The following is a 25527-nucleotide window of genomic DNA, read 5'->3' as shown; positions in this document are numbered from 1 at the left end:
AAGATATGCTCCCACAGTGCCAGATACATAAATGCCCCCACAGTGTCAGATACATAAATGCCCCCACAGTGCCAGATACTTAAATGTCCCCAGTGCCAGATACATAAATGCCCCACAGTGCAGATATGCCTCCACAGTGCCAGATACATAAATGCCCCCACAGTGCAGATATGCCCCCACAGTGCCAGATACATAAATGCCTCCACAGTGCCAGATATGCCCCCACAGTGCCAGATACATAAATGCCCCCACAGTGCCAGATACATAAATGCCCACACATTGCCAGATACATAAATGCCCCCACAGTGCCAGATACATAAATGCCCCCAGTGCCAGATACATAAATGCCCCCAGTGTCAGATACATAAATGCCCCACACAGTGCCAGATACATATATGCCCCACACAGTGCCAGATATGCCCCTAATGCCAGATACATGCCCCCAGTGCCAGATACACATGTCCAATGCCCCCCAGTGCCAGATACACATGTCCCATATGCCAGATACACATGGCCCATGCCCCCAATGCCAGATACACATGTCCCCAGTGCCAGACATGTCCCCAGTGCCACCAGATATCCTCCTCTCCCTCTTCCCCCCCCCCCCCCCCAAGCTGCTCACCATGAGTCTGCTCCTGTGGGTTGAGGCTGCTGCGCTGCCCGTGCTGCTTTGTAGCTGAGGGCGGGAGGAGAGCGCAGCGTGCGCCTCTCCTAGCCCTCAATCTCCGGCGGCCACTTCAACTAGGCGCCGGCCCGCAAGCCACCAGATATACTCCTCTCCCTCCCCCCCCCCAAGCTGCTCACCATGAGTCTGCTCCTGTGGGTTGAGGCTACTGCGCTGCCCATGCTGCTTTGTAGCTGAGGGCGAGAGGAGAGCGCAGCGTGCGCCTCTCCTAGCCCTCAATCTCCGATGGCCACTTCAACTAGGCGCCGGCCCGCAAGCCAATCAAAGCTCGCGGTCCGGCAGCCAATCAGCTTCAGCTGCCAGACAGCGAGCTCTGGTTGGCTCACTGGCCGGCGACGGTTAGTGGGGGCGGGGGAGACAGACAGTGCAGTGCTGCAGGGACGGCTCCAGGCTCCAACACGGGGGCCAAAGCTAGTGGCGCCCATAAAGTGCGGCGCCCTGTTCGGCCGCTCTATTGGAACATGCCTGGAGCCGGCCCTGCCAATGGATGTTCCACACTTATGTGGGGCGCAAATGCAAACTGCCTCCAACCATCCATCCATATTTGACAGTACATGGGTGGTGTAGTAAAATGGATTATTGTGGTATGCTGATGGACTTGCTGTACTGTATGTTTCTTTTAAATCACAGTGCGTATGCTGTGTGCATGAAAAAGGTCCATAATCCCTTTTCTTACAAAAACGGTATAATGTAATTAACTTATGTTGCTCTTGATCACTTACCTGCAGAGATACGCCAGCCTCCAGTAGACCTATTGTTACATAAGCAGAGAGTGAGGTTTCATCTTCCACTCCTCCCTGTAATGCAGACACAGTGAATTAAAATATCACAGAAACATCTCCGAGCTTGGTTATATAAACAGAGAATTACAGACAAAAACTACTGTCATTTTTTTTTGTAGGAATCTTAAACATGCGTCGACTCCCATGTCTTATCTAAACTCAGAGAAACTCGCTGATATTTCTTTCACTGAACAGTTTCTGCTCTTTACATTTTAAATGCTATATTGTAATGGCCAAATATGATCCTACAAAATCTCAAACCCACTTTATGTTTATTTTCTCATTCATTTCATCATTTGACTTCTTCTAGTTCGTCCCCCACTGCTTATACAGGAACCTTTTGCAGGGTTTTAGAAGTGTACAGTAAGTGTAAGAACTTTGGGGTCTATTTACTAAGCCGTGGATGGAGATAAACTCACTGGAAATAAAGAACCAGCCAATCGGCTCCTAACTGCTATGCCACAGGCTGTGTTTATCTCCATTCAAGGCTTAGTAAATAGACCCCTTTGTCTTGCTTGAACGGAGCAAACCGAGTTTGTGAGGCTGTATTTGTTACAGTGTACTGTATGAAGCTGATTGGACAGTTATTCTACTATGGGTCCTGCTCTGTTGCTATAGACCCTTACATCCATTCTTAGGTGGTAAACATAAGTTCTTTTTAGGTCATTAACAAGATGAACGTCATTACAATAATGACTTGCTCCCCAAATGTCCATGAATGGAGTACTCACTGTCAATGGCCCTCATTCAGAGTTGATCGCTCGCTAGCTATTTTTTGCAGAGCAGCGATCAGATAGTCGCTGCCTCTAGTGGAGTGTATTTTCACTTTGCAAGTGTGCGAACGCTTGTGCAGCCAAGCGGGATGAAAAAGTTTTTTCTGCAGTTTCTGAGTAGCTCTGGACTTACTCAGCCCTTGCGATCACTTCAGCCTGTCCAGTCCCGGAATTGATGTCAGACACCCGCCCTGCAAATGCCTGGACACGCCTGCGTTTTCCCTACCACTCCCAGAAAACGGTCAGTTGACACCCATAAACGCCCTCTTCCTGTCAATCTCCTTGCGATCGGTTGTGCGAATGGATTAGTCGCTAGAAGCATTGCACAGCAACGATGCTATTTGTACCCGTACGACGCGCGTGCGCATTGCGGTGCATACGTATGCGCAGTAGTAACCTGATCGCTGCTGCGATAAACGGCAGCGACCGATCAATTTGGAACCTCCCTGGATCCACCTTGATGAGCTGTCATGCACAGAGAAGGAGAGTGCATGCTGTCTCTTCTCTGTAAAGCTGTCCCTACCGTTCCCGTAAGACAGCATTCCATTTCCCTGTCTGGCTGCCAGTAGCAACAGGGGCGCAGGTAATCAGAACTGCGCATGGTCTGCTGCCTCAGGCTGCCACCTCAGGACTTCCCACAAGCATACTTCTGCCCTCTCAGACAGTTACCTCAAGAGTCTCCCAATTGTCAGTGCGGGCTTCTTTTTTATACACTGCAGTCACATGACCCACTGACTGCATGCACTGCTGTAACTATCAGCTACCCCTCTCCACACACAGCACAGGCAGAACCCCCCTCCCGATTCTGTCAGAAGGGAGAATCCCTGCTGCAAGCTCACAGTCTTTACCTGCTGGGCCACCTCACTTCTATCCTGTGGGAGAGGGTTTACATTTCCATACCTCCCAACTGTCCCGATTTTCGCGGACAGTCCCGTTTTTTGGGGTCTGTCCCGTTGTCCCTCCCGCGGGCCACAGTGTCCGCGGTGTGTGTGTGTGGGGGGGGGGCAGTTGGGAGGCTCCCTATCACTCGCTGCTCTGCTCAGTTCAGAGCAAAGCAGCGGTGAATAGATGCTGTGCGCATGCGCACAGCATCTATTCCAGTGAGGCAGAGGGACTGGGGGCATGGCCAGCAGCTCACAGAGCGCTGGCCATGCCCCACGGTGACAAAATTACGATAGGCCACGCCCCTTTTCGGTGCCGGCGCGGCTGTGCCGCGCGAGGAGTCCCTCTTAGAGCGATCCGAAAGTTGGGAGGTATGCATTTCATCAGCATAGGTTTAATATATATTTACATATGTTTATACACTTTTAATATATCCATAGCTTTAGTGGGATACCACATCCTTTCCACACAATTACTGTACATTCAATGCACCTTCATAGCATTATTGAACAGCCTCCCCACACTGCGGAAGCAGCCGGATTCTCGCCGGTTATTTTTCAGCCAGGTGATGGAGTGATTCAGGTGGCTCTCGTCTATAAATATATAAGGTCGCGCTTTGCTGAAGGACTTCACTACAAATGCAGTCAGCCTGTGGGGATATAAGAGAAAATTCTAATGCTAAAACAAAGCAAAAGCAGCTAGGATTCTAGATCACATCCACCAATATAGAGCTCTCTATTAACTGACACTAACTACTTTCAGACAGAAGGTTTTAGCTCACAATTCCCCTACTTCCAGGAACAACATATAGAAGATTTCACAAAGCTACAGAACATCTAATGTACTAAAAAATATACACAGGCCCCAATTGTAAAATCACTTTGTAACCCCCTCCTCCCCCTGTGGCCTGTGTAATATTTTATTATTATTATTATTATTATTATTATTATTTTACCACCCCAGCATCATATTGATTTACAACCCCCACCCCCTTCCTAAAGGCATTTCTACCCCTCCCATTTATGTAGAATGCAGCTGTATGTAGAATGTATGTAGAATGCAGCGTATGTTAGGGGAGCTTGATTAACAGTTCCCCTGCACTAGCTTCCCTGGTGGCTGATGTTCTCTGTAGCTGCCAGGTATTCACAGTGGGGGCGGGTGCCAGCTTCCCACAGGTGCCCAGTGGGTGTTTCTGGCTGATCCCATCAGATGCGACCATGTCAGGTGAAGCCCAGCCTGGTGTGGTCACATCTGATGCAACTATGCCAGGCAAGTGGTTAAGAGATAAGCTGTGCAGTTCTTGTGCTGGGGGGGGGGGGGGGGGGGGGGACTGCTAATGAGTCAGGGGGAGGTTAGATCACACTGATAGCAGCTGTTGTAGTTGTGCCGCTATAGCACTTCCTGCCTCGTCTCATTACAGAGGGGAAGCAGGAAGCAACATCTATACATTTTGTCTGCCAGAGCGGGGGAGTAAAAACGTACCCCTCCAGCATAACCCGTCTGAGCATGAAGCTGATGGTTCCCTTCCCAGCAGGCAACTCACGCGAGATCTCATGTGCAGCCCGGAGCCTGCAGCTGCCACAGCCAGGGACAGCACTGTCACTGCTACGGATATCGGGCAACGACACCTGCAGCTGTTGAAATTGATAGCTTCGGGTGTCAGAATGGTCAGTGCCACTGACCGTTCATACATTGCCCCCACATTTCGATGTGCTATCTTTCAGAAAGCAGCATTGATATAGACAGGCGCATTGCATCTTGTCTCCCAGAGCATAGCAACTCTCTCATTCAGCACGCGCTGCCAGTGTCATACATGAGGGAGAGGCGGTATCAGTGCACATTACGTGCGCTGATACCACTTCTCCCCATATCGATGATTTTTACATTCACCCGAGTGACGACTCTTCATATCGATAAAGGTAAGGATGCTACTTGGAACGGAGTGTAATTGGCTGCCATTATCAGACTTGGAGGCTGTTACAACATCTCCGCATGTGGAAGTGCTTGTAATCATTGTAGTCAGCTTAGCAAAGTGGAAAATGTCTGATCAGCAGCGTGTAAATGTTAACACTTGAGATGAAAAGTGTACTTAACTAATTTGTAATTGAATTATTATATATTATTATGATTATTATTATTGTATTATGTATCAGGGACTGTATTAATGTACATTTTTACTTTTAAGTAGAGATGTGCGTCAGGCACTTTTCATGTTTTGTGTTTTGGATCTGGATACCCCTCATGTTTTGGATCTGGATTGGTTTTGCCAAAACCACCCTTTCGGGTTTTGGATCTGGATGATTTTTTAAAAAAAAAACATAAAAACTGCTAAAATCACAGAATTTGGGGGTAATTTTGATCCTACGTTATTATTAACCTTAATAATAGTCATTTCTACTCATTTCCAGTCTATTCTGAACACCTCACACCTCACAATATTGTATTTAGGCCAAAAGGTTGCACCGAGGTAGCTGGATGACTAAGCTGGGCGGCACAAACACCTGGCCCATCTAGGAGTGGCACTGCAGTGGTAGACAGGATGGAAGTTTTAAAAACTAGGCCCCAAAAAGCACATAGTGCAAAGAAAAAAAAGAGGTGCCAGATGGAATTGTCTTGGGTCCTCCCACCCACCCATATGTTATTTAAACAAGACATGCACAGGTTAATAAACCCATCATTTCAGCGACAGGTGGTCCCCCTGGAATAAGCTTGCCAAGTTCTCAGAATCATAGCTAGCTACAAACATACCACCTCCTTCTTTGATGACTTTTCACATTATGAGAAGAGGCAAGAGGAAGAGGACAGTGTCAAGAAGGTGATTAAAAATTAGAGAGGCACACGCAATCAGGAACAACACATAGGCTTTCACCTCCACTCCTATATTGGTGTGGAACAGAAAGGACTTCAACCAAGCAAATATATAATTATTAATGACCACATTACTGGACAAACTGAAAAACTAGGGGCCAAAGCCTCCAAATTTGTACCCCCTTCTCCATGTTCAGGGATTAAGATAATCTTGGATTTAATGCTGGGATGCAAATAAACTGGTGTATACCACAGGATCAAGATTGGATATTTTCCCCTCCACGGAGTCTGGAGACTTATTTTATGAAAATCTCATGGGTTTCTTTTTTTCCATTTTTTTTTATTGCATTTTTATTTACATATTTTGTGGCAGATGCCTTATTTTGGTTTTCCCAGTTCCCAGTTACATGCATGTGAGCATATCTGTGTGGCCCAGTTACATGCATGTGAGCATACCTGTGTGGCCCAGTTACATGCATGTGAGCATACCTGTGTGTCTTGTTTATTTTTTTCATATTTTCTTGGAGAACCGAACCCGCTTATCTCTACTTTTAAGCTGCCAGATAGCTCTTGCATTGGTAAATGTTAGAAATGAAAAAGAAGTGTACTCTGAATATTTAAGCTGTATACTGTATCATAAGGTGGCATGACATATCAACTACCCAAATGCAAAAATAGAACAGTTTTTATTTTAGTGTCAAGTGAGAGGACTGATGCAGCATTTTAACCTCATAAGTGAGTACACTGGTGTTGATGCTGACGATGAGTCGGGGAATCAGGGTCATTCAACATGTTGAAAAATCTTGATTTCCTGATCCCGATCAGCAAATCGTGAATTTTAACATTAAGAATTTCTCTGATGGATCTCTGAGCATCGATGGCCACCAATCAGCGTTTCCAGTCAGACTGGGGAATTGGGCAAATGGGTGCCTGTTGCATGGGACCTTAACTTATCACGCGTCACATGCACTACAGTACTAACTTAAGTAAAGTTGCTTACCAAGTGTTTCCTTCTGGGTCCCTCTTTCCAAAAGCACTGTATGACCCATCATCACGTTTGTATGTCAGCTGTCTCTGATAGCCTGTAGAAAATCAAGGAAAAAGTCTTTATTTCTATTCAGAGAGCATTGATTTATACGTACAAAAGATATCAAAATCTCAAACTAACAAAAACAGCATCTAAATAAAATACTATTATTTATTTATCTTGTTATTTAATTAGCGCACACATATTCCACTGCACTTTACAGAGAATATTGGGCCATTCACATCAGCCCCTGCCCCAGTGGAGCTTACAATCTATTTTCCCTATCACACATACAGTACATGAACACATATACACACTAGGGTTCATTTTTGTCAGGAGCTAATTAACCTACCAGTATATTTTTGGATTGTGGGAGTTCAATTGTTCCCGATAAATTACTGTGAGAAAAAATGGGCTTTATGACAATCTTTTGCACAATGTTTTTTTTGGGGCAATTCAATTAAAGCCCTTTTGTCTCACGGTAAAAATTTCATTTTTGCATGAAAACACAGGGATCCGGGAACTTATCCCGGATCCCTGTGTTTTTGCGATGGCGGCCGTGAAAACAACGGGGATTTTGTTTTGCCAGCCTGGGGAGACAATTGAATTACCCCCCAGGGATTAATTAGCAGAGGCAATTTACAGCAGCTAACTGAATTCCCCTATTAGTGTTTTGGCACTTTCTAACATCTCAAATACAATTTAGCCAAAATAGACAAAATTAATTTTTCTGTGAAATTTCAAGGAAGTGAACTAAAAGTACTGTAAACATAACTTTTTCATGACATATAATTCATAAGGAAATACTTTGTGGTTCTTGTGTCAGAGTAAATCTATCTTTCTAAACCAGGGATGTGGAACCTTTGGCCCTCCAGCTGTTGTTGAACTCCCAGCATGCCTTGCTACAGTTTTGCTATTTGGCCATGCTAAAACTGTTGCACGGCATACTGGGATGTGTAGTTCAACAACAGCTGGAGGACAGAAGGTTCCCCATCCCTGTTCTAAACTAACAAAAAGAAATGGGGAGGTTAGGTTAAGGCAGGAGAAGGTGGGTTAGGGTGCACGGTCAGGAAGGTTAGGATTAGGCATCAAGCGGAGAGGGTTAGGTTTAGGCAGCGAGGAAGGACGGGTTAGGCACCAAGCGGGAAAGGTTAGGGTTAGGCACCCACAAGGTAGAGTTAGGGTAGGGGGCAGAGGCGGGTTAGGGGGCTTACTGGCGGGCGGCCTGGATTCTGATGGACGGGATGCCACTTTCAGTATTCTAACCGCCGACATCCCGTCCATTGGAAAAATCATATTGAACCTGTAAATATTAATCATTTAGCTAAGAAGACAGAATTTTATACAGAGATAGCTAAAGGCTAATATAAATTACTGATGATTAATAAATAAGTGTAGAAATATTAAAAGAGAAATATAAATTTAGAGTAAGTTAATATAAAACATGAAAGAGGCAGGTCCAGCATCTCTCACCACTTTCAAGGAACTTGATGGCTTTGCTTTGGATTTCATTGTTCAGTTGATGAGTCTTCTCCAGATACTGTAGAATAAAGATATTAGGGGCAAACAGAACCATGTTCTGCTCTCCACATCCATATGGCATGGCTAGGAGCCGGTCCAGGTTCTGCATGGCTGTACCCATCAGATCTCCTGTAGGGGAATTAAATTAGGCTGTTATTCTGCAAGGTAACATAAAAATGAAATACTGCAAAATAGCAAGTGCCAGCTTTTAAAATTACATTTTAATAGCAACAATATTTTATTCACTGAAAAAAAGTTTTTTTAAAATAAATATCTACTAGCAATTATCTGTTCTGTTGTCTATTTGTATGACTTCAAGTATCAGCATAAGATGAGTTATAATAAACTTAAAAAATTAAAACAAGCAGCAAATCTGCAATTTATTAGTCAGTGAGTAATGAAACAAACCAGAAACAGCAATCACAGGGATGATGAAATGTGATTGGTTCACCCACTCAGGTCACCCCTAGGAGCCATTTAAAACTGTCAAACATTTTGCCTGGTCTAATGTATATTGAAGACATTAATGAGGGGTCCCAGATGGCGACTGCACATGAGCCCCCACCTCTCTTAATATGTCCCTGCTTTTAAGTCTCATATCTCTAGAGAGTTACAAGGGCCTAGTGTAAAGCATTGGCGTTTCTATAATGGGTGCAATGGGTGTGGTGCACATGGGCCCATGGGTCCAGGGGTGCCCACATCGCACCCATTTTAATACTTACCTTTCCGGAGTCCAGCGCCGGGAGCTGCGATCGCAGCGGAAATCGCCACCAAAATGGCCGCCGGGCATGCCGGAGTCTACAGCGCCATACAGAGGATGGGGCCCAGCCAGAGGTGCACACGGGCCCCCTCCTCTGTAGAAACGCTCCTGGTGTAAAGATATGTGCTGGTGATGAAGGTGGAATCACTACACATCATTACTGTGTATAAAAAGTATAAAAGAAGTAAATGAACTGAAAAAAAGTGTCATGACCCACTCCGAAGTAAATGGGGGGGGGGCGGCAGATGTAACATGTGCAGAGAGAGTTAGATTTCGGTGGGGTGTGTTCAAATTGAATTGCTAAGAGATTGGTAAATCTGCACAGAATACAGTATTAGTAATGTTTATGATTATCAAATAATTAGTTAAACCAACATAATGCTTACTAAATAAACAAATAATTTCAGCAGTGGGTTGGTGGTGCTCCCGGAAATTAGTTCAGAAAACTATATGAAAAATTGAGGTCTTAAGAAAGAAGCAAAAGACAAAAGACTGTTATATGCCTTTTCCGGGGCACACTTAGAAAAATATGTGAGAATTTGTAAGAATATGTGTGAATTAAAACGTAACCTTTATTGGGATATACTTGGCTAAAAGGGAGGAGGCAAGCAAGAATAATTCGGTGCAAATTTTGGGCGAAAATGTTTTTTGGAAGAGCGAAAATATGTTTACTCCCTTAATAAATCCAAAAGGATTTTGAAGTTTATTTCTGAATTGAAAAGATATTAATGGGAGTAAATGGACTCTATGGGGTTAGGCTATCCCATATCAGAATATCCCAACCGAGCAGAAAGCCTGAAGGAGCACAGAAAGCTGGAAGGGCATATAAATGTGAGAGTAAAATACCTACGGTACCTAGTATTCCCTGGCGGTCTCCCAACCGGGTACTGACCAGGCCCTGCAGTGTATGGCTTCCAAGATCAGACGAGGTTGGGCATACTCAGTGCGGTTTGACTGTAGGTGAATAGGTCTCAAATTTTGTATAGTCAATTCCAGTGTGTGGTTATTTTCAGGCAAATATGGTGATTGGGACGTTCTGATAATGATTGATCCCCAAAAGAAGCAAGGGGAGATAAGATGATGAGGTGCGTTGAGACAAAACACTGTATTTTTATTAGGTGTTGTATGCCCCCTGTGGGGGTCCTATCTGTAATGACCCCTAGGGGTTGGTGTCTCCACCAGGTATTTAGTTGTGATGTGGTATCACATTGTATTGTTCTGAGAAAAAAATATATGAATAATTGCAGAGAAGAAAATATATATATGTGAAATATTTCTCACAGAAATACCATTTGAGAATCTTTGCACTTCAGATCAAAATATCATATTAATTTGAGGGATAGAGTAAATAACCCCTATAATAGGCAGTTCAAATATTTATAGCTGTATGCTGTTGATTAACAATAATGATGTGCCTATATAAGGAAACCCCCTGGTAGGAAGTTGAGAATCCAATGTATTATATAATGGTAAAAAAGTACCTTGCAGGATATATAAATATCAAACCTTATATGTAAGTCAAACCTTATTGCCCTAATGCATATAAACATTGGTGGGCAGTGTGAGATCTGATGTGTCCTGCAGGTGTAAGGTGAAGTTTCCAGCCAGGGAGAGTCCAAGGTTTGGAGCCGTGGTCCGCGGTCCGTGCAACCGGAAGCTCGGGCGCCGGGACCGGAAGCGAGGTGACGTACGTTTCGCTCTGGGAGCTTGATCACCTGATCGCCTGCTCCCAGGGCTCCCGGCCGCCTTTCTTATGTGAATGACCAGCCTATCAGACTCTGGGATATGTGAGGAGGTGTGTCAAGAGGCGGATCGACTGAGAAGTAAACATTATTTGCGGCTGCAAATGTCGTGCTAATACCGAGGATGTTTGAATTGGAAAAACTTTATATTGGGAAAAGAAATTCATGTGAGGGACTTGTATGATGATGGAAATTGCGGGATGAGTAAAAAGGTTATGTTCAATAAAAATATATAAAAATATACGTTCCGGTCTATGGTTATGTGTATGAAATGAATTGAAAATGACTGATACATCTTTTGTAAATGACAGAGCTGTTGTTATAAAGGGAGTTAAGGGTCCTAAGTGTTAATGAGTGCTTGTATGTGGGTTAGGTGCAGGAATGTATGTTTGTGTAATTGGGATGTGGAGTGTGAATTATAGTGTAGGAAGGTGCTGATGTGGGTGCATGGGGAAATGTTAGGTGATGTGAGGATTGCTGTTGTGCATATAGGAATACTTTAGGAAGAATGCTGGCAGGTGTGGTGATTATGATGGTATATGGTGGGAAAGGAAAGGAGGGGCAAAAGTGTGGGTTGGAAAAGGAAAAGGAAAGTGAGGGCGTTGTAGGGGAAGGGGGGTAAGAGGGGGGTGGGAATAACTGTTGGGAAGGAGAGAAGGAAAGGGGGGAGAGAGGAAAATGGGGGGGGGGTTTGGGAAAAGGGGCGAGGGGGAGGGAAGAGTGAATGTGGGCTGGTGTGTTGTGAAAACCGAGATAGGGGTGGTGTCGCACGAGTGAGTGATTGAGGGTTAGAATGGGGGCGGGGTTAGGGGGGTGCGAGAATATAGGGAGGAAGGGAAATATGAGCAAGGATGTATGATTGTGAGCAAAGCTGTGGTGTATTAGGCTGGTGAGGTTGAGTGTGGAAGAGCGAGCAGGATCATTAAGTAAGTGGGTGATATGTATGTGGAATTACAAGAGGATGGAAGGATTTGAGGGTAGTGAAGGAAAAAGTGGGTCATGGGGTGGGGATGTTAATTGGCTTGATGGTGAATATGCAAAATTGTTGCCATTGAGTGAGGAAAAAGATGGATAGAAAGAGAGGGTTCCCCTGTAGATGTAATCTAACAGGGTATTGGTGTGTGTGATTGTTTCAGGAATTGGTGGGTGGTTGATGAGTTAGAGGATCCATTAAGAGATAGAGTATTGTACTGGAGCATCAATCTTGCAGGAAGACACCGTAGTTGAGATATTCATTGAGACCTTTTGGGGCCACTGTGTTGAGTTTAAAAGTCCATTCACTTTCTTTTCTGAGAAGCATACGTGTGATATCGCCTCCTCTTATTCCTGGTCTAATCTGTTCCAGGCCATGTATTCTGAGATCCTGTACTGAGCCGGAATGATGTGTCAGGAAATGTTTTGATATGGTTGTTAACTGTTGCATCCTTAGTTGATTCCTTTCTGCGTTTCTGATGTTGCTCATGTGTTCTAATGTCCTGATTTTCAACATTCGTGTTGTCATCCCTATGTACATTAGGTCACACGGGCAGGAGATGCAATAAATGACATTTTTGCTTCTGCAATTGAAGAAGCCTTTTAGTTTAACTGTTTCTCCATATCTATCCTTTAGTTCTTGTTTGTTGATCACATGTTGGCAGATTTTGCAATTTCCACATGGATGGCTTCCTTGCTCGATTGGGTCTCTCGTTGTTTTTTGTATAAAGTGACTGTTGACGAGGTGATCCTTTAGGTTCGGTGATCTTCTCCAGCTTAGGTCTATTTTGGTGTTGAGTTTCTTAGATAGATCTTCATCTGAGAGTATGATTGACCAGTGTTTTTGTAAGATTGATTGTATCTCCCTCCATTCTTCACAAAAGTCTCCCACAAATCTTATGGTCTGAGACTCTTCTGTATTAGTTTTGGTATGGAAGATTAGGGAGTCTCTCTTAGTGTGGGCGAGTATTCTCTTGGCTTTTTTAATGGACCGCATGCTGTATCCACGTTCCTTCAGTCTCTGTGTTAATTCCTGACTTCTTTTTTCATATACCTCATCACTAGAACAGTTTCGTTTAAGGCGTAGAAATTCTCCTTTCGGAATATTCGTTATAGTCGGAGGAAAGTGCGAGCTAGTTTGGTGTAGTAGGGTATTGGTGGCTGTATCTTTTCTGTAGATTTCAGTAGAGATCATGTTTTTGTTGTCTCTGTAAATTCGAAGATCCAAGAATGATATGCTGTCCCGATCATATACACAGGTGAAGGTGAGGTTGAGAGTGTTGTTGTTAAGTCTTTTGATGAATTCTAAGAGTTCATCCTGTGTGCCATCCCATATGATGAGGATGTCATCGATGTAGCGTGTCCAAAGTATAATGTGTTTGGTAAATTCTTCTTGGTCGTCTGAAAAGACAAATTCCTTCTCCCACCAACCCAGGAAGAGGTTAGCGTAAGTGGGGGCACAAGCTGCCCCCATCGCTGTCCCCCTTACCTGGGTGTAAAAGAGGTTGTTGAAGGTGAAATAGTTTTTGTTTAATACAAAGTGAAGTAGTTGTATTAAAAATTCATGAAATTCATCCATTCCCTTCATCCTCAGGAAATACTCGGCTGCTTTGATGCCCAAATCATGTTGTATGGACGTGTACAGTGCCTCAATATCGAGGCTGACAAGTAGATGCTTGTCTTCTAATTGAATATCGTGAATTTTCTTGAGGACATCTGTCGTGTCTCTGGTGTATGATGGGAGTTCCAACACATGATCTCTAAGGTGTGTGTCCAGGAAGATACAGGCTTTTTCAAGGAGGCCACCGTTTCCGGAGACAATTGGTCTGCCTGGGGGGTCTCTAAGGTTTTTATGAACCTTGGGCAGGAGATAGAATGTTGGTACCCGTGGATTACTGACAGAAAGGAAGTCATATTCCGATTTGGTCACGGTGCCTTGTTGATAGGCCCTATTGATGATATTCATATATTGTTTCGTGTAGTTTTCTGTTGGGTCAAAGAGGCTTTTTTTGATAACATGATTTATCGTTCAGTTGTTTGTTGGCTTGTTGTAGGTACTGATCAGTTGGCCAAATTACCACATTTCCACCCTTGTCAGATGGTTTTAGAACTATGTCAGTCCAAGATTTTATCTCCCGGAGTGCTTCTCGTTCTTTGACTGTAAGGTTCCCTGTGAATCGGTGATGTTTCTTATTCAGGTATAGTTTATCCAAGTCCTAGGATACCAAATTGGTGAACACTTTAACTTCTGGGCATATGGTGTCCTTTGGAAAGAAATTTGATTTTTTCTTTAGTATCACTCTTTTGCTGGATGCTGAGGGTGTAGGTTCTGAGGATCCTGCTAGTTCTTCTAATGTTGTTATAGCATCCCTCTCTTGTGGTGAGAGGTCTCCAAGGTCAATACTTGTCTCTGGTGATTCTTTGTTTCCAGAGAAGAACTTGGCCAGTAATAGTTTCCGTCCAAATAGTTGTAAATTCACTTGCCACTGGAATCTGTTCAATTTTTTAGTTGGTGAAAATGTAAGGCCCTTTTCTAGGACTATCTTCTGTTCCTCTGTCAAGATGTGATTAGATAGGTTGATTATTTTGTATTGGTTGTGATCTGGAGTTATTTCTGGTTTCTGCGGTTTGGATACCGATTTGGGGGTGGTGAGCCCCATTTTTCCCGTCCTCTTCTTCTTACTGCGTCGCGTTTTTCTTTTCCTCTTATTGGATGGCCTCGTGATCCCCTGGTTTGTTCTAAAAAACCAGTCAGTGAATTGCTGTCTGATCTTGATGTTGAGGTATTCCTGCGGTCGTGGGTGTAGCTTTCGTTTTCATCTGTACTGGATAGATCCACTTCAGATGAAGAAGGAGTACGTGAATGTTCCGCAGATCGTTCTTTTCTGATCGGTCTGGTCCAATGGAATATTTTTTGGGTAACGAAATCCCTTTTGTCCCTCAAGAATTTGTTTTTCTTTCTGTCGATTATGGTTTGTTCGTATATTTTAAGTTCTTTCTTGATTTTATCAAAATTACTCTGGAATCTCGGGTCTTGTTCCCAAGGTTCTAGGTTTTTGGCAATTCTGTCGATTTCCTTAGTACAGTCATCCAAAACAAGGTTATTGTGTTTAATCAAAATATTAATCAATTCGTGTGAACATTTTAATAGTGTAGCTTCCCATTCCTGTCGAAGATTATCAGTAAAAAGTTCAAACGCCGGAAAAAGTTTCGGTCTAAGGCCTCTGGGTATGATTTTTTGTTTTTGATAATTCTCCAGACTAGTTAAGTCCCAGTTTGTTCGGGTTTGTCGCTGTAGAATATATTTTAATTTTGAGACCTCTTCTTCCCAGTTTGGGTCTGGATCACTGGTGTCATCTCCAGTTGGAAAGATATTTTCTAAGTCATCTGTTCTGCGTTTTGCACTTAGTTCAGTTTTTAAATTGAAACTGGTCATAATAAGGCGGTGGAGATGGTAAGTATATCGGTAAGTAAATCTAGATTCGTGCCAGATTAAGAGCTGAGATAGAACTCAGTATAATCAACTTGCTAGGAGATTGGTAAATCTGCACAGAATACAGTATTAGTAATGTTTATGATAATCAAATAATTAGTTAAACCAACATAATGCTTACTAAATAAACAAATAATTTCAGCAGTGGGTTGGTGGTGCTCCCGGAAATTAGTTCAGAAAACTATATGAAAAATTGAGGTCTTAAGAAAGAAGCAAAAGACAAAAGACTGTTATATGCCTTTTCCGGGGCACACTTAGAAAAATATGTGAGAATTTGTAAGAATATGTGTGAATTAAAACGTAACCTTTATTGGGATATACTTGGCTAAAAGGGAGGAGGCAAGCAAGAATAATTCGGTGCAAATTTTGGGCGAAAATGTTTTTTGGAAGAGCGAAAATATGTTTACTCCCTTAATAAATCCAAAAGGATTTTGAAGTTTATTTCTGAATTGAAAAGATATTAATGGGAGTAAATGGACTCCATGGGGTTAGGCTATCCCATATCAGAATATCCCAACCGAGCAGAAAGCCTGAAGGAGCACAGAAAGCTGGAAGGGCATATAAATGTGAGAGTAAAGTACCTACGGTACCTAGTATTCCCTGGCGGTCTCCCAACCGGGTACTGACCAGGCCCTGCAGTGTATGGCTTCCAAGATCAGACGAGGTTGGGCATACTCAGTGCGGTTTGACCGTAGGTGAATAGGTCTCAAATTTTGTATAGTCAATTCCAGTGTGTGGTTATTTTCAGGCAAATATGGTGATTGGGACGTTCTGATAATGATTGATCCCCAAAAGAAGCAAGGGGAGATAAGATGATGAGGTGCATTGAGACAAAACACCGTATTTTTATTAGGTGTTGTATGCCCCCTGTGGGGGTCCTATCTGTAATGACCCCTAGGGGTTGGTGTCTCCACCAGGTATTTAGTTGTGATGTGGTATCACATTGTATTGTTCTGAGAAAAATATATATGAATAATTGCAGAGAAGAAAATATATATGTGTGAAATATTTCTCACAGAAATACCATTTGAGAATCTTTGCACTTCAGATCAAAATATTATATTAATTTGAGGGATAGAGTAAATAACCCCTATAATAGGCAGTTCAAATATTTATAGCTGTATGCTGTTGATTAACAATAATGATGTGCCTATATAAGGAAACCCCCTGGTAGGAAGTTGAGAATCCAATGTATTATATAATGGTAAAAAAGTACCTTGCAGGATATATAAATATCAAACCTTATATGTAAGTCAAACCTTATTGCCCTAATGCATATAAACATTGGTGGGCAGTGTGAGATCTGATGTGTCCTGCAGGTGTAAGGTGAAGTTTCCAGCCAGGGAGAGTCCAAGGTTTGGAGCCGTGGTCCGCAGTCCGTGCAACCGGAAGCTCGGGCGCCGGGACCGGAAGCGAGGTGACGTACGTTTCGCTCTGGGAGCTTGATCACCTGATCGCCTGCTCCCAGGGCTCCCGGCCGCCTTTCTTATGTGAATGACCAGCCTATCAGACTCTGGGATATGTGAGGAGGTGTGTCAAGAGGCGTATCGACTGAGAAGTAAACATTATTTGCGGCTGCAAATGTCGTGCTAATACCGAGGATGTTTGAATTGGAAAAACTTTATATTGGGAAAAGAAATTCATGTGAGGGACTTGTATGATGATGGAAATTGCGGGATGAGTAAAAAGGTTATGTTCAATAAAAATATATAAAAATATACGTTCCGGTCTATGGTTATGTGTATGAAATGAATTGAAAATGACTGATACATCTTTTGTAAATGACAGAGCTGTTGTTATAAAGGGAGTTAAGGGTCCTAAGTGTTAATGAGTGCTTGTATGTGGGTTAGGTGCAGGAATGTATGTTTGTGTAATTGGGATGTGGAGTGTGAATTATAGTGTAGGAAGGTGCTGATGTGGGTGCATGGGGAAATGTTAGGTGATGTGAGGATTGCTGTTGTGCATATAGGAATACTTTGGGAAGAATGCTGGCAGGTGTGGTGATTATGATGGTATATGGTGGGAAAGGAAAGGAGGGGCAAAAGTGTGGGTTGGAAAAGGAAAAGGAAAGTGAGGGAGTTGTAGGGGAAGGGGGGTAAGAGGGGGGTGGGAATAACTGTTGGGAAGGAGAGAAGGAAAGGGGGGAGAGAGGAAAATGGGGGGGGGGGGTTGGGGTTTGGGAAAAGGGGCGAGGGGGAGGGAAGAGTGAATGTGGGCTGGTGTGTTGTGAAAACCGAGAGGTGCACACGGGCCCCCTCCTCTGTAGAAACGCTCCTGGTGTAAAGATATGTGCTGGTGATGAAGGTGGAATCACTACACATCATTACTGTGTATAAAAAGTATAAAAGAAGTAAATGAACTGAAAAAAAGTGTCATGACCCACTCCGAAGTGGGGCAGATGTAACATGTGCAGAGAGAGTTAGATTTCGGTGGGGTGTGTTCAAATTGAAGTCTTAATTGCAGTGTAAAATAAAGCAGCCAGTATTTACCCTGCACAGAAACAATATAACCCACCCAAATCTAACTCTCTCTGTACATGTTATATCTGCCCCCCCTGCAGTGCACATGGGCCCTCATTCCGAGTTGTTCGCTCTGTAATTTTCTTTGCATCACAGCGATTTTCCGCTAATTGTGCATGCGCAATGTTCGCACTGCGACTGCGCCAAGTAAATTTGCCAAGAAGTTTGGTATTTTACTCACGACATTACGAGGTTTTTTCTTCGTTCTGGTGATCGGAGTGTGATTGACAGGAAGTGGGTGTTTCTTGACGGAAACTGTCCGTTTTATGGGAGTGTGTGAAAAAACGCTGCCGTTTCTGGGAAAAACGTGGGAGTGGCTGAAGAAACGGGGGAGTGTCTGGGCGAACGCTGGGTGTGTTTATGACGTCAAACCAGGAACGACAAGCACTGACCTGATCGCACTGGAAGAGTAAGTCTCGAGCTACTCAGAAACTGCACAGAAAAATCTTTTCGCAATATTGCGAATACTTCGTTCGCAATTCTGCTAAGCTAAGATTCACTCCCAGTAGGCGGCGGCTTAGCGTGTGCAATGCTGCTAAAAGCAGCTTGCGAGCGAACAACTCAGAATGAGGGCCCTGGGGGGTAATTCGAAGTTGATCGCAGCAGGAAATTTTTTAGCAGTTGGGCAAAACCATGTGCACTGCAGGGGGGGCAGATATAACATTTGCAGAGAGAGTTAGATTTGGGTGGGTTATTTTGTTTCTGTTCAGGGTAAATACTGGCTGCTTTATTTTTACACTGTAAATTAGATTGCAGATTGAACACACCACACCCAAATCCAACTCTCTCTGCACATGTTAAATCTGCCTCCCCTGCAGTGCACATGGGCCCTCATTCCGAGTTGTTCGCTCGCTAGCTACTTTTAGCAGAAATGCAAACACAAAGCCACCGCCCTCTGGGAGTGTATCTTAGCATAGCAGAATTGCTAATGAAAGATTAGCAATTGCTAACGAAAGATTAGCAATTCTGCTAATATTAGCAGAATTGCTAACAAAAGCAATTTCCTTGCAGTTTCTGAGTAGCTCCAGATCTACTCCTAGATTGCGATCACCTCAGTCCGTTTAGCTCCTGGTTTGACGTCACAAACACGCCCAGCGTCCAAACAGCCACTCCTCCGTGTCTCCAGGCACTCCTGCGTTTTTACCTGGCACGCCTGCGTTTTTTAGCACATTCCCTGAAAACGGACAGTTTCCACCCAGAAACTCCCACTTTTTGTCAATCAGCAGAGCGATTGAAAAGCTTTGTTCGCCTGTGAATAAAATAGCATAGTTTTGTGTAAATTTGCTTAGCGCGTGCGCCCTGAGATGCATACGCATGCACAGAACTGCCGGATTTTAGCCTATTAGCAATTCTGCTAAAATTAGCAGCGAGCGGACAACTCGGAATGAGGGCCATGGTGGGTAATTCTGAGTTGATTGCAGCAGGATTTTTGTTAGCAGTTGGGCAAAACCATGTGCACTGCAGGGGAGGCAGATATAACATGTGCAGAGAGAGTTAGATTTGGGTGTGGTGAGTTCAATCTGCAATCTAAATTGCAGTGTAAAGATAAAGCAGCCAGTATTTACCCTGCACAGAAACAAAATAACCCACCGAAATCTAACTCTCTCTGCACATGTTATATCTGCCCCCCCTGCAGTGCACATGGTTTTGCCCAACTGCTAACAAAATTCCTGCTGCGATCAACTTGGAATTACCCCCATGGTTTTGCCCATTAGCTAACAAATTTGTTGCTGCAATCAGATCTGAATTAGGACCCCTATCTGTGGTTCTAAATCACTGGAGTGCTGTCTCCATTACTGATGAGGTTCTGGCAGGGCCGTTTCTTGGGGCAGGCGAGCAGTGCAACCGCACTGGGCGCCTGCCGCGGCACTAACTGTGGCTCCTTGCATCCCCCTCCTATTTCTCCCCGAGTAACCCGCTCGGGGGGCGGAGTTTCATGGAATGTCGCGGTTGCGAGCGGAGTACAGCGGGGGATCCAATTTAGGAAGAGGGGAAAGGCCAGCGCGAGGAGCGACTGGTGAGGCGGGCCGAAGAGCCGTAATCGCCTCTGTAAGTATTCTCTCTCTCTCTCTTTCAATGTGTAAAATGGGGACACCTGCCGTAATGTGTGAAATGGGGACTCTTGCCTGCCGTAGTGTGGGGATTTAATGTATCAAGGGCATTGCGGTGTGTGGCATAATATGGTGCAGGGGGCATTACTGTGTGGGTCTTAATATGGTAGAATTTTTTTTCCTGTGGTGGTCGTGATCTGTTGGAGCAGTGTCAAAAACTGGATTGTGAGGTAGTTTTTCAGACGAGGCCACACCCATTTAGATGAGGCCACGCCCCCTTTTCGGGTGCACGCGCAAGTTTTTTTTAAATCTAGGGGTGGGGGCACTTTTTTTATGTCATGGGGGGGCGCATTTTTAAATCTCGCACTGGGAGCCAAATTGGCTAGAAACAGCCCTGGGTTCTGGTGACATTTTGGGAAGTTTCTGTACAATATTGTTTCTTACCCAACACTGTCACATGAGCTCTTTCAGAATCCTCCAGAATGTTAGCAGGAACATCTAGAGCAATTCTCTCTGTTATAGAGTTACCTAGAACATAAAGAAATAACAACATTTTAAACAGTCAGTGGAGCTAGGGGCTGGCTGGCAACTTTCAGCCTGGGGGGCAGACTCAAGCAAGTGGCCCAGCTTTTCACAGGGAATGCCGTGAGAAAATGGCCCTGGAACACTTAAATTGCACTGGCACGGGGGGCAGATCTCACCATGCTCCCCTGCCTAGCCAGCCCCTGACTGGAGCTAAACATTGCAGTACCTAGATCTTAATGCTTAGGAATACATTTACAATAAGCACATAAAAATAAAAAAAAAATGGCAATTTTAAAATTTGTGAAATATTTATTTAATTCACCTATTTATGATCATATAGAAAAGTGCTGAGAAACAGATTTAAAAAGGAATTATTGAGAAATATGGACTAGAACTTAAAATGTATTATAATGTCACTAAAGGTTGTGAATTAAGGGAGAAGGGAGAAGGAAGAAGAAGGAAGAAGGAGACTACTACTACTCATAGGCGGATCCAGGTGGGGGGGGGGGGGCACCTGGGCCCGTGCGCCCCCTCCCCCTGTCATTTCTGACTTCTTTTTAGTTTCAAAAGAAGAACAGCAGCAGCACTACTGCTATTTCCGTCAGTCAGATTTCATAAAAGAGACGGCAGGCACTAGGACCCGCCGCGACTCTAACAGCAAGTCCTTGTGGCAACCAATGGGAAGGCTCCCCGCTCACACCGCAACCTACCTCCCCCACTGCCAGCTGGCCAGAGTCCAGCCCACCAGCCCAGGCGCGAGGTTCAGATGCCAGCATCGAGTAAGACTGTTACTTATGATGGCGCAGAATGCTTCATTAGCCCTCACTGCACCGCACAGTTTCCCAGCGCTTTCTCCTCCACTTCCTTTACCACCATGCAAGGTGCAGTTAAACTCAGCCTCAGCTTTGAGAAGGCGGCCCGTGTGATTGTGACAGGGCTGTCCTGTAGATGTCTTATGCTGCTTGTTGGAGATCCAGCTGGCTGCTTCTGCTAATTAAAGATGGGCAGTTCGTGTCATGCAGTCTGAGTCTCACTGCAGTGCCCAAAACAAGGTATGCTGCACCTGCCACCACCAGCTAAATGTTGGCATAGTGCGATGGATCGATACCATAGGTGTGCAGCGGGAAGTCTTATAGATAAAGTATCACCTCAGGAGTTACCTTGTATACAGACAGAACGAGACTTGAGATGTATATCTATGGTATCGATCCATCGCACTATGCCAACAGGTTATGGGCCCAGACTGGAGTCTATACAAGATAAAGTTTTCAGGAGTGCATCCTAAGCAGCATCCAGATCACGAGTCGCACTGCAAGTCCCAGCAGGCGCAGACAGCAGACTGTGTAACGCACACAAGAAACAACCCAGGAGAACCTTGGAAAGAAAACTGTGAGTAAAACAAGTTTAATACCACAGAAGAATAGAGAGATCTATACAAGGAAGGGTTATGGCAAATTACACAGATCTCAGACTAGCTGCTAGCAAGCTTTCTAATGAGAACTATCAAACATGGAAGTTTAAAGTAGAAATGCTATTAACCAGAGATGATTTATGGGATGTTATAAATGCAGACAGACCTGAAGGAGAGGATCAGCAGTGGATTAAGAAGGACAGACAGGCAAGAGCCACTATAAGTTTACTAGTGGAAGATGAACAGCTTATACACATAAGACAAGAGAGTACAGCTAAAGGCATGTGGAGTGCTTTACAGAGAGTGCATGAAGGATCAAGTTTGAACAGCAAACTATTACTATTAAGAAAATTATATCAAATAAGATTTAATAAAGGCAAGACAATGCAAGAACACATCAGTGCACTACTAGAGATAACCATACAACTCAGGTCAATGGGAGAAGAAATCAAAAGCAACCACATAGTAGCCATCCTCCTTTGCAGTTTACCAGATACATAAAGTGCACTAATAAACGCACTAGAAATGAGACCTGAAGCAGAAATCACACCAGACTTTGTGAAGAACAGGCTCATAGAGGAGTAATAACGCAGAAAGGAGCTTACAGAGTGCAATACTGAAAGTGACACAGAGAAAGCACTTAAAATGGCGGACACTAAGCCACACACCAGGGAAACAAGAGCATGTTTCAGATGCAAGAAAGTGGGTCACCTGAAAAAAGATTGCACCATATGGAAGACAGAGCAGCACAAACCACCAGAAAGATTACACAAACAAAGAGCCAAAGCCACACTTACAGATACAGGAGCACACAATTGGAATGGAATATTTAAAGCGACAGTAACCCAATTATCAGAAAAGTGGTATGTAGACTCAGGAGCGACTAGTCATATGACAAATAACAAGGACTTCTTTACTGAACTTGATTTGAACCATAAAGAAACAATCTACCTAGCAGATGGAACAAATATCATTGCAGAAGGGAAAGGGAATGGTCATTTCCTATGCTCCAAGGGTAATGGCAGCTATGCAGAAATACCCGTCACAGATGTGCTATATGTTCCCAAGCTTGAGGGAGCACTGCTATCAGTAAAGAATCTAGTAGAAAAAGGACTTACTGTAAAGTTTCAGAATAATAAGTGTTTTATCCAAAACGGAAGAGAAACACTAGCTACAGCCAGAATAAAAGAACATTTATACTGTCTGGATATCGCAGCACAGCAGGCAAAGCTGAGTACACAGAAACACGCTGACTGCATTCACAAGTGGCATAGAAGATTAGGACACAGACACCCAGATTGCATAAAGGAAATGCAGAAGAGAGACCTAGCCAGGGATCTCAAAGTGTCAGACTGTTCGGAAATGATGAAGTGCCAATGCTGCATAAAAGCAAAAGCAACAAGGACGACGATTCCTAAGAAAAGTGAAAACAGAGCTTCCAGACCACTAGACCTGGTACATAGTGATGTATGCGGACCTATGAAAACGCGAACCGTAGGAGACAAAAGGTATATGCTGACATTCATTGACGACTACTCCAGGTTCACAGTCACTTATTTAATAAAAAGTAAAGATGAAGTCTTAGAAAAGCTGCAAGACTACGTGACCATGACCAGAAACAGGTTCAAGAGGAATATGCTAACGCTTCGCAGCGACAATGGAGGCGAATTCACAGGACAGAAAATAGAACGGTACTTGAGAGGACTCGGTATTGAGCATCAGAAGACAGTACCATATACACCAGAGCAAAACGGTGTATCTGAGAGGAAAAACAGATCACTAACAGAAATGATAAGGTGCATGCTTACAGATTCAGGACTACCTGATAAATATTGGGGTGAAGCAGCAGCAACAGCCACCTATCTTCAAAACAGACTACTTTCCAAAGCAGTAAGGAAGACACCATATGAGCTGTGGCACGGTAAGAAACCCAGCTTAAAGCACATTAGAGTTTTTGGATGCAGAGCCTTCGTCTACATTCCTGCTGAAAAACGAAGCAAGTTGCAGAACCGAGCAGAAGAGGGAGTTCTAGTCGGCTATAGTGAACATTCAAAAGGCTACAGAATCTTAAATCCAAGAACTGGAAAAGTAATTATAAGCAACAGTGTGACATTCATAGAAGAAACACGAGATGATGTCATAACTCCAGTAGACTCTACTGAAGAAGAAGAAAGCACTGAATCCAAAGAAACAGATGAAGTAGAGATCACTCAAGAAGTTGAAGTACAACACAAGACAAATACCAGCGACACTCATGAGAGTGCATCCGAGGGGGTGAGACGCTCTTCAAGAGAAAATAAGGGAAAAGCACCTACACGTTTATCTTACAAAGCAAAAGTCATTAACATACAAGAACCTGCATCGTGGGAAGAAATTGCTAATTTTTCTGAAAGAGAAGCACAGAAATGGCTAGGAGCCGCAAAAGAAGAAATGGAATCAATGGAAGACAATCAGACATGGACATTGACCAGACTACCATTAGACAAAAAGGCCATAGGATGTAAATGGACTTTTAAGGTCAAGTATGATTCTGAAGGAAAAATAGAAAGATACAAGGCAAGACTCGTTGCTAAAGGATATTCACAGAAATTTGGAGAAGATTATGATGAAACGTTTGCTCCAGTTGTGAAGCACACTACCATTAGAACCTTACTCCTAACAGCAGCCATAAAGGGTATGCAAGTGAAACATTTCGATGTAAAGACGGCTTTCCTACATGGTGAACTAAAGGAAGATATATACATGGAACAACCACCAGGCTTCGTGAATTCTCAGAACCCAGATCATGTATGTAAACTTAACAAGAGTATATATGGTCTTAAACAAGCAGCAAGAGCATGGAATACAAAGATAAATGGAGTTCTGACAGAAAAGGGATTCGTCAGAAGCAAAGCAGACCCATGTCTCTATACAAAGTTGATAGAGGAAAGATGGTTCTATGTATTAATTTATGTGGACGATTTGCTAGTTTGTTTTGAACAAGAAGGGGACGAAATTGAATTGTTACAAGAACTAAACCGTCAGTTTGAAACAAAAGACCTTGGCCACATAACGCATTACTTGGGAATGCAAATCTCAAGAGAAGGTGATGGAACATTCACACTAAGTCAGAAATACAAAATTCAGGAAACCATTCAGGAATTTGGTATACAAGATGCAAAGACAGCAAGCACTCCTATGGAGACAAGTTATGAAAAGGAACCAAATGATCAGAGCAACCTGTTAGAGGATAACCATCTATACAGAAAAGCCATAGGAAAATTGCTATACATTGCAACCGTCACCAGACCAGATATCTCCACAGCAGTCGGGATTTTAAGCAGAAAAGTCTCTAAACCAACAAAGATGGATTGGAATGCAGTTAAGAGGGTAATTCGTTACTTAAAGGGAACGATTAACAAGAAGCTTAAGCTCTCAGCAAATGCAAGTCACAAGTTAACAGGATACGTTGACGCAGATTGGGCTGGAGACACAAGTGACAGAAAATCCACAAGTGGATATCTATTCTCTATTGGAGAAGGATTAATCAGCTGGACAAGCAAGAAGCAGTCTACCGTAGCACTATCTTCTACAGAA

General features: G+C 43.6%; 1 protein-coding gene and 1 pseudogene across 1 annotated transcript in view; both read right to left on the bottom strand.

Annotated features, from left to right (window-relative positions):
- LOC135056671 (alpha-2-macroglobulin-like) overlaps positions 1-25527 on the bottom strand; it is a 331440-nt gene that overhangs the window by 80020 nt on the left and 225893 nt on the right. Inside the window, exons 23-27 of the mRNA XM_063962121.1 lie at positions 20460-20543; positions 8431-8607; positions 6931-7012; positions 3615-3771; positions 1408-1482 (exon numbers count right to left, since the gene is read on the bottom strand). Coding sequence (XP_063818191.1) covers positions 1408-1482; positions 3615-3771; positions 6931-7012; positions 8431-8607; positions 20460-20543 — 575 coding nt within the window. The remainder of the gene's footprint in view (positions 1-1407; positions 1483-3614; positions 3772-6930; positions 7013-8430; positions 8608-20459; positions 20544-25527) is intronic.
- Positions 16024-16142, bottom strand: LOC134897945 (5S ribosomal RNA; annotated as a pseudogene).

Source organism: Pseudophryne corroboree, chromosome 3 (assembly GCF_028390025.1).
Source record: "Pseudophryne corroboree isolate aPseCor3 chromosome 3, aPseCor3.hap2, whole genome shotgun sequence".
NCBI lineage: Eukaryota > Metazoa > Chordata > Amphibia > Anura > Myobatrachidae > Pseudophryne > Pseudophryne corroboree.
The sequence above is the reverse complement of the archived record's forward strand: the minus strand, read 5'-3'. Positions and strand labels throughout refer to the sequence as shown.